The 12,557-nt window shown below is 42.8% G+C and overlaps 2 protein-coding genes across 3 annotated transcripts; one reads left to right on the plus strand and one right to left on the minus strand.

The window, feature by feature from the left end:
• Positions 1-210: 210 nt before the first annotated feature.
• vipas39 (VPS33B interacting protein, apical-basolateral polarity regulator, spe-39 homolog) lies at positions 211-6,879 on the minus strand. The gene is made up of 19 exons (XM_023279825.3): positions 6,816-6,879; positions 6,287-6,379; positions 5,301-5,406; positions 5,056-5,193; positions 4,935-4,973; positions 4,788-4,852; positions 4,603-4,659; positions 4,418-4,510; positions 4,291-4,324; positions 3,882-3,984; positions 3,680-3,707; positions 3,492-3,565; positions 3,075-3,150; positions 2,509-2,643; positions 2,190-2,231; positions 1,933-2,109; positions 1,748-1,837; positions 1,548-1,652; positions 211-1,469 (listed from the first exon to the last, which is right to left on the minus strand). The coding sequence occupies exons 2-19, from the start codon at positions 6,377-6,379 to the stop codon at positions 1,449-1,451; spliced, it is 1,476 nt and encodes a 491-aa protein (XP_023135593.2). The 5' UTR covers positions 6,816-6,879; the 3' UTR covers positions 211-1,448.
• An 889-nt stretch (positions 6,880-7,768) lies between these two features.
• LOC111574974 (activator of 90 kDa heat shock protein ATPase homolog 1-like) lies at positions 7,769-11,731 on the plus strand. Of its 2 annotated transcripts, none has more exons than XM_035952654.2 (9): positions 7,769-7,993; positions 8,817-9,007; positions 9,530-9,612; positions 9,696-9,813; positions 9,899-9,996; positions 10,079-10,240; positions 10,749-10,850; positions 10,939-10,990; positions 11,104-11,731. In XM_035952654.2, the coding sequence occupies exons 1-9, from the start codon at positions 7,914-7,916 to the stop codon at positions 11,259-11,261; spliced, it is 1,044 nt and encodes a 347-aa protein (XP_035808547.2). In that variant the 5' UTR covers positions 7,769-7,913; the 3' UTR covers positions 11,262-11,731. The 2 variants fall into 2 exon arrangements, with proteins under 2 accessions (XP_035808547.2, XP_035808548.2); XM_035952655.2 differs by having other exon boundaries at positions 9,899-9,975.
• The last annotated feature ends 826 nt before the right edge of the window (positions 11,732-12,557 follow it).

The following is a 12,557-nucleotide window of genomic DNA, read 5'->3' on the forward strand; positions in this document are numbered from 1 at the left end:
GATAAATTTTGTCTTTGCTTTTCCCTTTGTTTTCTTCCTTCTGTTTTTCCTTTATGCCTTTGCTTTTACTTGATGGACTGAGCTGTCAATTAAATGACTTTGGGCGGGGCTTTCTGTCCAGGGTGAGTAGTCAATACTGGAAAAAACAAAGAACGGGAAAAACAAAGGGAAAGGGGAAAAGCAACGACAAAATTTACCATTATGTCTCCATATTTTTCAGTAAATTTTTTTTTATTTATTCCTCTTTCTATTTACACATTTATTTCCATATTTTTAACAAGTTTATTTTTTATTTATTCATTCCTCTTTATATTTACACATTTCCTTATTTTTAAACAGATTTATTCATTTGTTATTCTTTATATTTACACATTTATTTCCTTATTTTTTGTTTTTACAGATTTATCTTTTATTATGGCGCTCCTATGATTCCATACTCATTGACCCAGCTGTGACAAACATTCACAGAGTTTTTGGCTGAGCTGCAGGATTTATTTACCCAGAGCAGAGAAGAGGCAAGTATGGAGACAAATTAAAAATATGAGTAAAAAAATATATCTATAGTATGAAAAGTCACTTTTTCTCAATTTTGGAACACCTGTAGACACTTAGGAAAATGTTTTACATGTCGATTTTAGTTCTTCTCAGTTTTTGGAAAATAATGAAAGAATTCCAACTTTGAATTTTTTTATTATATGTGGTATTATAACTGTTATCCTGCACAAAAGACAGCTTGAGTTCTCATTACTTCTAGTCACGGTTGTTCTGTTTCCATAGAGGTGCAGGACTTTACATTGCTGTGAAAAATGAGCCCACAGTGAGTAGAAATGTGACAGGAGGTTAAAAAAATGCTCAGAAACTGCTTACAGTTCAGAGAGTTAATGCTATTTAATCATTTGTTTTGCCACAGAAAATCTCTCAACTGAAAACGTGGACATGGCTGTCGCTGTCACTTTAGGAACCTGATGCCAAATTTCAAACTAAATGAAACGCAGGGTGCAGAGAATGTGTGATATCAGAACATGTTTTTTTTCTTCATGCGTCATGCGATGTTGCAGTTTTGAAGAAAACGTCAATAGACTTGAAATGCAACTCCAGCTGTAGAATGGCTCCTTTCTTCCTCCACCAAGGAGGCGTGCTTCCATTACTGCTGCCTGGACGGAGGTCAATATCCTGATGATTCTTTTAATTGTTCATGTTCGCAGAAACAATATTTAGGGAATATTAAAGCGATGACTCAGCAAGAACACAATGAACCCACGGCAATGGCTCGGTGGAAAAATAAGCTCCACCCACCCTGTGCTCTGCGGGAGGAGTTGCATGAAGCGCTCCTCTCAGCGACCAAAGAGATCGAAGCAGATGTGAGCCGACTGGACTCTCCTGTTGTCCTCATGTTCATCTCACACGGTAAAACTCCAAACAAAAGTCTCTGAGACTGCATGCTGTTGTCAGTTTTTCCAGCGGATTTGCTAAAAGAGAAGAAGAAACACAGCTTAGTTGGGTCACATGACGCGGCTGATGAAGATGCTCCTCCTCCTACTCCTCACCTGGTTGTTGAGCAGCTCGTCAATCTTCCTCTCCTCCGCCGAGCCTCGCCCCACCTTCCCCCGGTATCCTAGCAACTGCTGCCGGTCTTTCATGTCCCGGTAGGTCTGATAGGCCCAGAGACACGGCATCATCATGACATCACAAAGAGCACAATTTTGACTGATTAACAAATTAACATCAGCAGCTTCACTAGACTCACGTTGATGACGATGTCGTGACATTTATGTTTCTGAGCTAAACTGATCCTCATGTCCGGGTCTTCGACAAGCCCAACGTAGTCCTGCAGCACCTGAAGGTTATTGATAATCAATAACATACCTGTCAGTAGTCAATAATCAACACTCCACTAATAACAAATGTTGCTGCTTGGCTCCGCGTCCTCACCTGTGTGGGGGCGGAGTTTTTCTGCAGGACGTCAACAACTCGCTGGAAGCTCAGTGGAGATTTCTTCCTGGTGAAGCCGAGCCAGTTCCTGCTGGTGAACAGAGCGTCTACGTCCAACCACGCCTTCAGCTTCGCCCTCGCTGCCAGCGCCGTCACAAAGTACTGTTTCTCCGAGATCTGAGGTCAGAGGCCGTTAGTGACCCTGAGGTCCAGAGTTCAACATTCAACGGGATCAAATGTAACATGTCAGCTCTCACCTTGAAAGCCTGACGGATGTTCAATGGACTGCTGTAGGTTCCCTGCAAACAAACACCAAATACTGGATTAATCAGTCTGGTTTGCCTAATCTGGTTGACCAAAACTGGTTTAACTCATCTGGTTTATCAAAGCTGGTTTAACTCATCTGGTTTATCAAAGCTGTTTTAACTAATCTGGTTTAACAAAGCTGTTTTAACTAATCTGGTTTAACAAAGCTGTTTTAACTATTCTGGTTTAACTAATCTGATTCAACAAAGCTAGTTTAAAAAAAAATCTACTATAATAAAGCTTTAATCAGTCCATCTTGCTTCATCTGACCTCCGGCTCACTGTAGTGGTAGAAGCAGCAGTAGTACAGTGTTGTGATCAGCGGCATGTTGAGGATTGAAGCTCTTCTGGGAAACTTCTGGAAAATTTCGACCTTCCCTCCACGCTCAGCCTGCCGATCAGTCGCCTAGCAACAGCACAGAAGGAAAACTGAGATTAAACTGGGATAAACCGAGCCTGAAGGTGGGTTTAACTGAGATCACAGAAAATTGTCTAAGTCAAGATGGAAAATGAGCAACTCTGATAAGTAAGCTGATACATCTTTTAGATGTTATTTGGACAAAACAAAAATTAAAATAAATTTCTGCATAGGCTCATGGAAGTTTGGCATGTTTCACCATTTTGTGATATTTTTGAAACCAAGCCACAGATTTATTTATAGTAAAACAGCCAACAGATAAATCACCACTAACAAGTAAGTGGATCATTAAATCAAAGACTGTTCAAATTGCAGAACTGGGGTTTGATTAATTAATTGACAAAATGATAGGACTTTAGTAAAGAATGAAACTAAAGCTGGTTAAAGGAAGATACATTTGAAATGAACCAGTTTCTGACCTCGATGATGATCTGTCTCTCCAGCAGCGTGTAGTGGTCCTGAACATGAGCAGAGTCCTCTGCAGAAAACGGAAGGCTGAAAAAAAAAAAAAAAAATTCAACTAATTATAAACAGCTCGCAGTAAAAAAATAAAAATCAACAGTAAACAAGTAGGAGTGAATCACCAATAAACTGTAAGCTACAGTCTAACTGTAACCAGATTCTCCTCGGGATTAATAAAGTATCTATCTATCTATCTATCTATCTATCTATCTATCTATCTATCTATCTATCTATCTATCTATCTATCTATCTATCTATCTATCTATCTATCTATCTATCTATCTATCTATCTATCTATCTATCTATCTATCTATCTATCTATCTATCTATAATCTAACTGCAGATCAGTCTAGTGTTCTGCAGGTGTCACTCACCTGAGGCAGCTCTTCAGGAAGTCCCGCCTCTTGTTTTCATCTGCAATGCTCAGGTGTTCTTTATACTGAAGCAGCTGTCACCATGGAAACAGACAGAAATTTACATCAGTATCCTGTTGGTCTTCATGTGTACAATTAGTGAGCAGTACTACTGTGTTCACAGTGTACTACTACTGTGTACTACATACCGCTACGTCCTCCGTCCTGCCCAGAGCTCTGAGGGACAGAAGAAGAAAACAAATGTAAACACACCAGATGAACTGTGATTCTGATGTGACCTAAACCACATACAGGTGTAGCAGGTGAACAAGTGTAGCAGGTAAACAGGTGTAACAGGTAAACAGGTGTAACAGGTAAACAGGTGTAACAGGTAAACAGGTGTGAGCAAACCTGAGCAGCTCCAGCAGCAGCCTCTGGTCTTTGGTCTCAGTCAGGTAGTGGATGAAATGTCTCAGAGCCGTTTGTCTGGACTCAAGCTCCCGAAACAAAACCTCTGAGGAGCAAAACACATGAACAGTCGGACACCAGAACATAGATAGTTCAGGATCAGACTTAATAGTCCAGGATCCAGTCCAATAGTCCAGGATCTAACAGTCCAGGATCAAGTCTAATAGTCCAAAATCAGGTCGAATAGTCCAGGTTCAGATCTAACAGTCAAAGATCTAGTCTAATAGTCCAAGATCAGGTCTAATAGTCCAAGATCAGGTGTGACAGTCCAGGATCAGGTCTAATAGTCCAGGTTCGGATCTAACAGTCAAAGATCAGGTCTAATAGTTCAGGATCAGGGCAGGAAACTCACCTTTACTTAGAGTCCTCTTTAAATAAATTAAAACCTGAAAAACAAACACTGTGCTCAGTTGTTGTTCATCGAGTTGTTAATAAAGTTTATACATTCATGCTATGATTCACATTGTAAATAAAGTTACAGCAGTGATGACGTTTCCATCGTGAGCGCTGACAGCAAAATCCAGCAGCAGGAGTTTGTCCTGCAGAGACCGGAACTTCTCCAGAGGTGCTGTCTGGAACACAAATACACAACATACTGCGGTGAAATACTGCACAGTACTGCAGAGACATGACCTGAAGTACTACAAGCACACAGGTGTGTTACCTTTCCTTGCTGAAGTCTTTGAATCGTCTCCTCAGGCGACCAATCACTGACATAATCCTGACATCACAAGACAAAGACATCATTATTAAAACACCAGAAAATAATAAAAAGACAGATAATCAGCATCAGATGACAGACTGTAATCAGATTATATACTGTAATCTGACTACCAGTCCTGCTGTTACCTTGTATTCAGATTTGGGTTTTCGGAGCTCAGGAGCATATAGTCTGATGGACGAGTCGCTAAGCGCTAAAACACAAAGACATGAGTCAGTCTTGAGGGTAAGCGTCATTCATTCATTCATTCACTCTCACTCTGTCATGACACTCACTGTCAGTGAAGCTCTGGAAGTTTCCTCCTTTAGTTTTCCCTGCAGAGAATCACAATAAAACTTCAGTCACACAATCAGGCTTCTCATCCAGTCTGAGTCGTGTGACTTCCACCTGTCTCACCCTTGAACAGAGAGCTCAGGGAGTATCCTGATTGGCTCTTGCTGAGCGACGGCGTGTCTGTGGGGATTTTGGGGAAGGCGGGCTCTCTGTCTGTCCTCTGATTGGACGCTGCTGTTTCTTTGACAGACCAGGAGATACCTGAGAACACAAGTATGGCAGCTTTCAGAACAGGCACCATCCTGCAACCAATCACAGCCCAGAATTCTCCACCGGTGTAAATGATAAGCACAGTAAAGGCGTCTTACTGCCGACTGGCTCTCCGCTCCAGCTGACCTTCTCCACATCATCTTCGTCATCGTCTTCCTCCACCAGCCGCTGAATGCTGTTCACTGCCTGCCTCGACTCTTTTAACTGACACAGGCATCAACATCTGAACGTCACATGATGCCACTGACACACCAAAACGTCACCCAGTGTTACTGACACACTTCAGCGTCATTCATTGTTACTAATGCTACTGAATGTCACACCTGAACGTCACTCAGTGTTACTGATGCACATCTGTCACAGGGTCAGTATTGTTATATCTACACAAAGTTTGGTCTGCCTCCCAGTGGTTGTGCGGAACCTTTGCTGGGGGCTCCTGTACCCCTACGTGCACTTTTGGCCGCTCCACGGCGCCCTATAAATGTGTTTTTCCCACCTTACCTCTCCCCTTTTGTTATGAGTTCAGAAAGAGAGGTAAGCGAGATTGTGCAGTTGTGATTTGTGTGTGTTAATGTCATGTAATTCAAGCTTATGAGTTCACGTTCCAATTCTGGTATGTGCATTGTTTGATTTCTGTAGGAGGCTAAGTTTGTAAGACGGACGTGCTTGTGTTTTTTTGTCTACTGGAAAGGTATGTGTTCCATCTTGCACTGTACGTCTGGTATATGTCCTCTGAATGTTTCCTGCCTTACGTGTCTTTTTGTTTTGTGTTCAGAAAGAGAGGAGCTCAAGTTTGTAAGACAGACGTACGTGTGTGTGTGTGTGTGTGTGTGTGTGTGTGTGTGTGTGTGTGTGTGTGTGTGTGTGTGTGTGTGTGCATGTGTGTTTGTCTACTGTAAAGAGAGAGTAAATGGAGATCGCCTTGAACAAGATCTATGTGTCGGCTGAATTCACAACGCAGAGAGAAGCCACCGGTTATACCTGAACATCACACCGGAACGTCACTCAGTGTTACTGATGCACCTGAACGTCACTCAGTGTTCAGTTCAGTGGGTCCAGGTGAGTGTCTGGGATCAGGTCTTACCCTGATTAACTCATCATCTTCATCATCAAAGGTGAACGCTTTGAACTTGGAGCTGTTCCAGTAGTCTTCCTCATCAGCCTTACTCTTCGTCATCTAGACAAACAGAGTTAAACACGTGTGAACTAACTTTATTCATACTGACAGCACAAGAACAGTCAGCAGTGACATGAAGGAAATGTCAGTGTAGAGACTCAGCAGCTGTTAGCTTCAACAGGCTACAGCACGCAGTTAATTGTTAGCTTCTAATTCTAAAACACAGATTTAATTGTACATTATTAAAGTGATAAACGTCCTGTCGTTGTATCTCCTTCTGATAACGATGAACTGTTGGTGTGTAGCTACACTGTGTTGTTTTGCTGATTAGCATGCTAGCATGCTAACAGAAACGCCCGTTTTTGACTCTTAATTTCACTCTCACAAACGGCGGGAACATTGACGTCACCACTCAGCCTGTAATCTGGAACAACAGCAGTCACTAACCGCTGAGTTTAAAATTGATAATTGATCAGAATCAATCAGCTGGGTTTACCTTCCCCTGCTGCAGCTCTTGTCCTTCCTCCTCTCTACGGAAGCTTGTGACTGCGCGGTGGCTGCTGGGAGTTGTAGTGAACATGTACTGCGGGCTGTGAATGGATTTCAACCTCAAAGCAGGTTTCTGAAAGCAGCAGGGAAACAGTTTTAATGAGTCAAAACTCGGTCAGATCTGAACATACAGACATGAAACACATCTGTTTAAATTCGGTGTGACTTCAACTTCATGTAGATATCATTATATTAGATGTCCGTCATGAAAAACCTTTATAAATCCATTTAGAAACCAAAGAAAAAGACTGTTAAGAACCTGCCTGAAAATCCACACGTTTTTGAGATTTTCATAAGTATCACACTGAACCAGTGACTGTTGTCTATGCATCCACGATACTCTGCAAACAGGAGCTGCTCACAGAGAATTCTGTTATTACATTTACAAAAGGCAAACACATGCAGGTTGAAAAACAGTTCTAGTTGTTTTTTCTGTTTCTGTTAAAGTTTATTTGCAAATAATTTGTTGAAAAAATACATGATAATATTTATAATTATGCACTCTAATGTGTTGTTGTTGTTGTTGTTGTTGTTGTTTTGATACTGCTCTTTCCCAGCTTGAGAACTGGAACCCAGTGAGAGTGTCAGGAGACATCTGCGAGTCCGGATGCAATTACAAAGTTAGATCAGAAAGAAAAAAAAAGTTTAATAGAGTGCTATTGTCGACACACAGACTTTGTCTATAAATTCTATGGTTATGATTCAGTTTTTGCTGTTTTGATTGCTGGCATAGATTAGATCAGACTGCATAGATGATCAGGGCAGAAACACAATGAACAAGCAGATATTTCTCAGATTCTTGCCATTTTATTGATGTCCTGCCTCCTGCGTGTGTGCTGTTTTACTTTGAAAGTCTTCAGAGGAGGTGGATGGTTCATATTTCAGCTGCTGTCAGTGGAGGAGATTCACTCAGACTTTCAGGAGACTCACAGTGAGTTTAATACAGCAGGAGTTCCTCTAAGTTAACCTGTATTACTGCAGCACAACATACTAAACTTCAGCCTGTGTTAATCAGTAATCAGTAAACAGCGATCAGTAATCAGCGATGGCTAAATGGGGTGAAGGAGATCCTCGATGGATTGTAGAGGAGAGAGCTGATGCCACCAACGTCAACAACTGGCACTGGTCTGTTTATTATTATTATTATTATTATTATTATTATTATTATTATTGAAAACTTAATAATCCAGAATGAAACTTAATTATTAATTATTATGTTGTTGTCATAGAACCTGCAGATTCTCTGGATGTTCTCTTACATTGCCTCTGAACTGATTTCAGACATGACAGAAGAACTGCACTTTCCTGTAGATCATGTAACACATTGATGTTTATCAGAAAGTTTTTAAAAACATGTTTTTACCGCACTGACCTGACCTACTACTCTTTACTGTGTCACCTCTGAACAGTGTGTGTTTAAACTGAAATCCTCAATAATATGACATGTGGGAGGTGTAGCTTTTCACAGGTCTGCAGGTAGCTGTTACCGGGCTTGTTCGCATGGTAACAACAATGTCCAAACTCCCTGAAGTTTAGTATTTGTGTTATTAATGTTCTGATTGATCAGAGTCTGCTGAAGTCTAACAGAAGAAGAAGTATCCTCCAGATCATTCTGGAGGATCTATGTGTGATATTTTGGGACAAGTTATTCATGTGAGTGTGTGTGTGTGTGTGTGTGTGTGTGTGTGTGTGTGTGTGTGTGTGTGTGTGTGTGTGTGTGTGTGTGTGTGTGTGTGTGTGTGTGTGTGTGTGCGTGCGTGCGTGCGTGTGTGTGTGTTATATGACCCAGCAGCTGGTTCAGCACATGTACAGATATTTTTAAAATCTGTGATGTCAGAGGTGGGCGTGGCTACACTGTTCAGTAACAGCTGGTGGAGAAGTGAATACAGCTGAGTGGCTCAAACATCAAACTTTCTCCCCCCTCCTCTCTCTCTCTCCTTCCCATCAGGACGGAGCGTGATGTCTCTAGCTGGTCCTCAGAACACCTCCGTCAGCTGCTCCTCAGTGTTCGGGTGGAGGGACCAGAGGGAGTCTGTCAGGTGACTGACATCAACAAACTGGATGGAGAGGCTTCGATCAACAACCGCAAAGGAAAACTCTTCTTCTTCTACGAGTGGCAGCTGAGGGCCAATTGGCTGGGTCAGTGATGTCACACTACTGACATACACAGCATCCATCCAGCCATCCATCCATCCATCCATCCATCCATCTATCATGTCATTCCGCCACTCATCTATCCATCCACTCATGCATCATTCATTCATCCATCCTTCATTCATCCATACATCCAACATACAACTCCACCTCTTGCACTAGCTCCAGTTGCTTCTCCACCAGAAAGGAGACATTTCACATCCCTAGATCCAGTCTATCATACAACATGTCGGTGGGTCGAAGGGCCAGCTTCTGCCATATCACTGGACTCCAATGGGGGCTGTGGGTCCATGGGGCCCCATGTTGGTTCTTTAAGCTCCACATGAGCCAAGACTCAGCCTGCTGTTGAGTCCAAAGTCTATCTATTATGCACTGGTCTTCACAGAGACCGAGACAGTTTGAACAATACTTGCTTAGTGAATTGATTTACCTTCTGGGCACTGGTGTCATGCAGGTGGCTCTAGTCTTCTTCTGTGGTGCTGACTGTTTCTAGTTTCCTGTCTGCAGGTACAGCCAGCAGTGGAGTGAAGTACAGAGGAACTGTTGACGTGTCAAACCTGTCTGATGAGAACGACGAGGACGATCTGGATGTGAGTCAGATTCCTGATCACACATGGATCAACCTATTGAAGACTGTTTTGATGATCATACCGATCATCCTGTTCCCTCACAGATCTCAGTCTCTCTGTGTAAGGACCAGCCCAGCACGCCCCTCCTGGACCTCATGAAAAGGGCTGGGATCAAGGAGGTCCGCAGGGCTCTGGGCGAGTATGTCCGCCAACTCAAATCAGGTCTGCTGTCTAGAGTGTATCAAGACCAGCCAATCTGAAATGAGTATAATGATCCCTGTCCTAACTTTGACATCTGGCCTCACAGAATTCAGTCAGGGGATGATCCTTCCAACTACTGATGGACCAAAGCAGCCTCCACCTGAAACCACCAAGAAGAACCAGGTGAAGACCAACAAAACCCAGGTAGAACCCACCTCTGGTTCTGACCCAGCTCCTGTTAAAACTGAGTGGACAGGACCTTTGACCTCCCTATGCTCCCCTATAGATCAGCGCCACCACCAAGTGCACCTCAAGCCCCAGCCCTAAGAGCTCTCCTGGCCCTGCTCCTTGTCCCACAGGTGTTCATATTCCAACCTGCAGCTTTAACCTGAGGGAAACTTTCCAGACATCCGCTGATGAACTCTACAGGACCTTCATCAACCAGGAGGTACCCAGTGCAGAAAGACCAAGCTGAAACCAGGACAGACTGAAACAGAGTAGAACACACCAGGCTGAAATCAGCACAGACCACATAAGACAGAACAAGTTGACACTAGGCTCAAACAAGGACAGATTGCATCACAAGAAACATTGACCTCAAACTGACCAAAAACCAGACCGCATTCAGTACAACTCACAGCCAATGATGGAAACCAGACTCAATCTAGGCCAAAACAAAATCACACATACCACAGTACAAACCATCATATAGGCCACAACTCCAGATTCTGCAAACCAACAGCAGACCACATCAAGAAGTATGGATAGTCCAGTATAATAGTACAGTATAACTGCTGCAGATAGTACTGCAGTAGTATCACTGTAGTGTTCTTGCAGTTTTGTAGTACCATGCTTTGTGGCATAATGCTGTAATAAGGCAGAAGTACTGAAGGCCCTCTCTGTCTCCTTAGTACTGTAGTAGTATTGCAGCTGTACTGTTAACTCTCTATTTACAGTTCGTGCAGGTGTTTACGCGCTCTGTGGCCGTGGTTGATGGTCGGCGTGGAGGGAAATTCCAACTACTGGACGGAAGTGTCAGCGGAGAGTTCACACAGCTGGTGAGGTCACAGCTGCTCAGCCAACAGCCAATCAGATGTCAGGAGGTTTACGTCATCATGGTAACTAAACTGTCGCTCCTCCCTGCAGGTACCAGACCAGAGGATTGAAATGAGGTGGCGGTTCAAGACATGGCCCAGTGGTGAGCCTTCCTGTTATGATGCTGTGACGTGTTTGAGTGTTTTTAGCGTTTCCGCTGCCCTCGGCTGCTTTCAGAGACACTGCAGTGTCTGAGTTGTCTGGTCTCTCCTTCAGAGCACTACGCCACTGTCAGTCTGGAGTTGCAGGACCGAGGAGATGAGACAGAGCTGAAGATGGAGTGTCATGGAGTCCCTGCAGGGGAGGAGGATTCCACCAGGGAGGGCTGGACCCGGTTCTACTTTCAGGCCATCAAACAGACATTTGGATACTGAGATCCAACATGGAGAGACTCTGAGATACTTAAACCTGGAGCTTGTCTGACAAGTTGAAAGGATGAGTGGCGGTCAGGATGAGACTTAGATGACAGAATAAACTCTCTGAAAGGAGCATTCCAACATTTCTCAACATCTCCAACAGTCCTGCTCTCCTAAGGAAGGAGTCATATTTCTGTTAGACCTCACAGATTTAAATGGACAGTGCAGCATTTAATAGGTCCTGCTCTTCTTTGTGTTCTCCAAGATCATATATTTCAGGTGGATCAGTTTCCAATAAAGTGTTAGGCCTGGCATCTGGTTAGCCTAGCTTAGCACAAGACTGGAAACAGTGAGAAGTGTGAAATCCAGCTCCACCTAAACAGAACCAAGCACAAGATTTTTCAAAAACGTTGTAAATGTTTCTTTAAGGTTTGACAGGTTCTCTGTGACCGAATCACTGTGTGAATAAATGACTGATTTTTGTTGTTCGTCTGCTTGTTCTTATTAGAATACAGATGTCTCTGGACCAACGTGGTGTCTGTTAAAGGAACAGTCCAACATATTTTTCATGTTCTTTCTGAGGGATTACCAGATGAGTGTCAACCTGTCAGGTGGAAACCACATTTTGTGGTATTGCGACAACTATTTACTGTCACTGAACTAATCTTCCCACAATTTCTGTGCAGCTTCTACAGTGAAGAGTGATTCAGTCAGATTGCAGGTTTGGCAGGTTAACAAGTAATAGTTCCATCTATTCATTGATTTCCTCTCCAGGGTTTCCTCTACATTCATTGCGCCGCTGCTGAATGAATATATTATAAGTTTTTTAGTAAAGGTCATTGTTTTTTTTTTTTTCCAAGATGCTTCAAGCACCCAGGCACCAGGTCAGAGAGTCAGAGGAGTGTCATCTTGGAAAATAGGGCAGCGACTTACCAGAGAAAAGTTATTAGCTTAAGATAACTCATAATAGATTTTACAAGTTAAATAGATATTCGCATAATATTGATGTCCAGCTAACGTTACGCAACATATCGGTAGCTTTAGTTAATTGGGCCCTGTGCCAACTCAGTGTCGCTAACATGAGTAAACTATTGATAGCATTAAGCTAATATCTACACACCATGATGTAACTGCTGACTGAGTTCAGCAGCTGGACAGAAACTTGAGTTGGTCTCTGACATTTTTCAAATCTCTCTCAGAAAGAAATTGAACAAATGAATTGTTCCTTTAAGAACCAGCACCTTCCAGATTTTTGCAGCTCTGTCAACTCTATGCTTCCTCTTTCAGTTCAGTTTAATTTCTAAAGCACAAAAG

This window comes from Amphiprion ocellaris, chromosome 12, assembly GCF_022539595.1.
Source record: "Amphiprion ocellaris isolate individual 3 ecotype Okinawa chromosome 12, ASM2253959v1, whole genome shotgun sequence".
NCBI classification, from domain to species: domain Eukaryota; kingdom Metazoa; phylum Chordata; class Actinopteri; family Pomacentridae; genus Amphiprion; species Amphiprion ocellaris.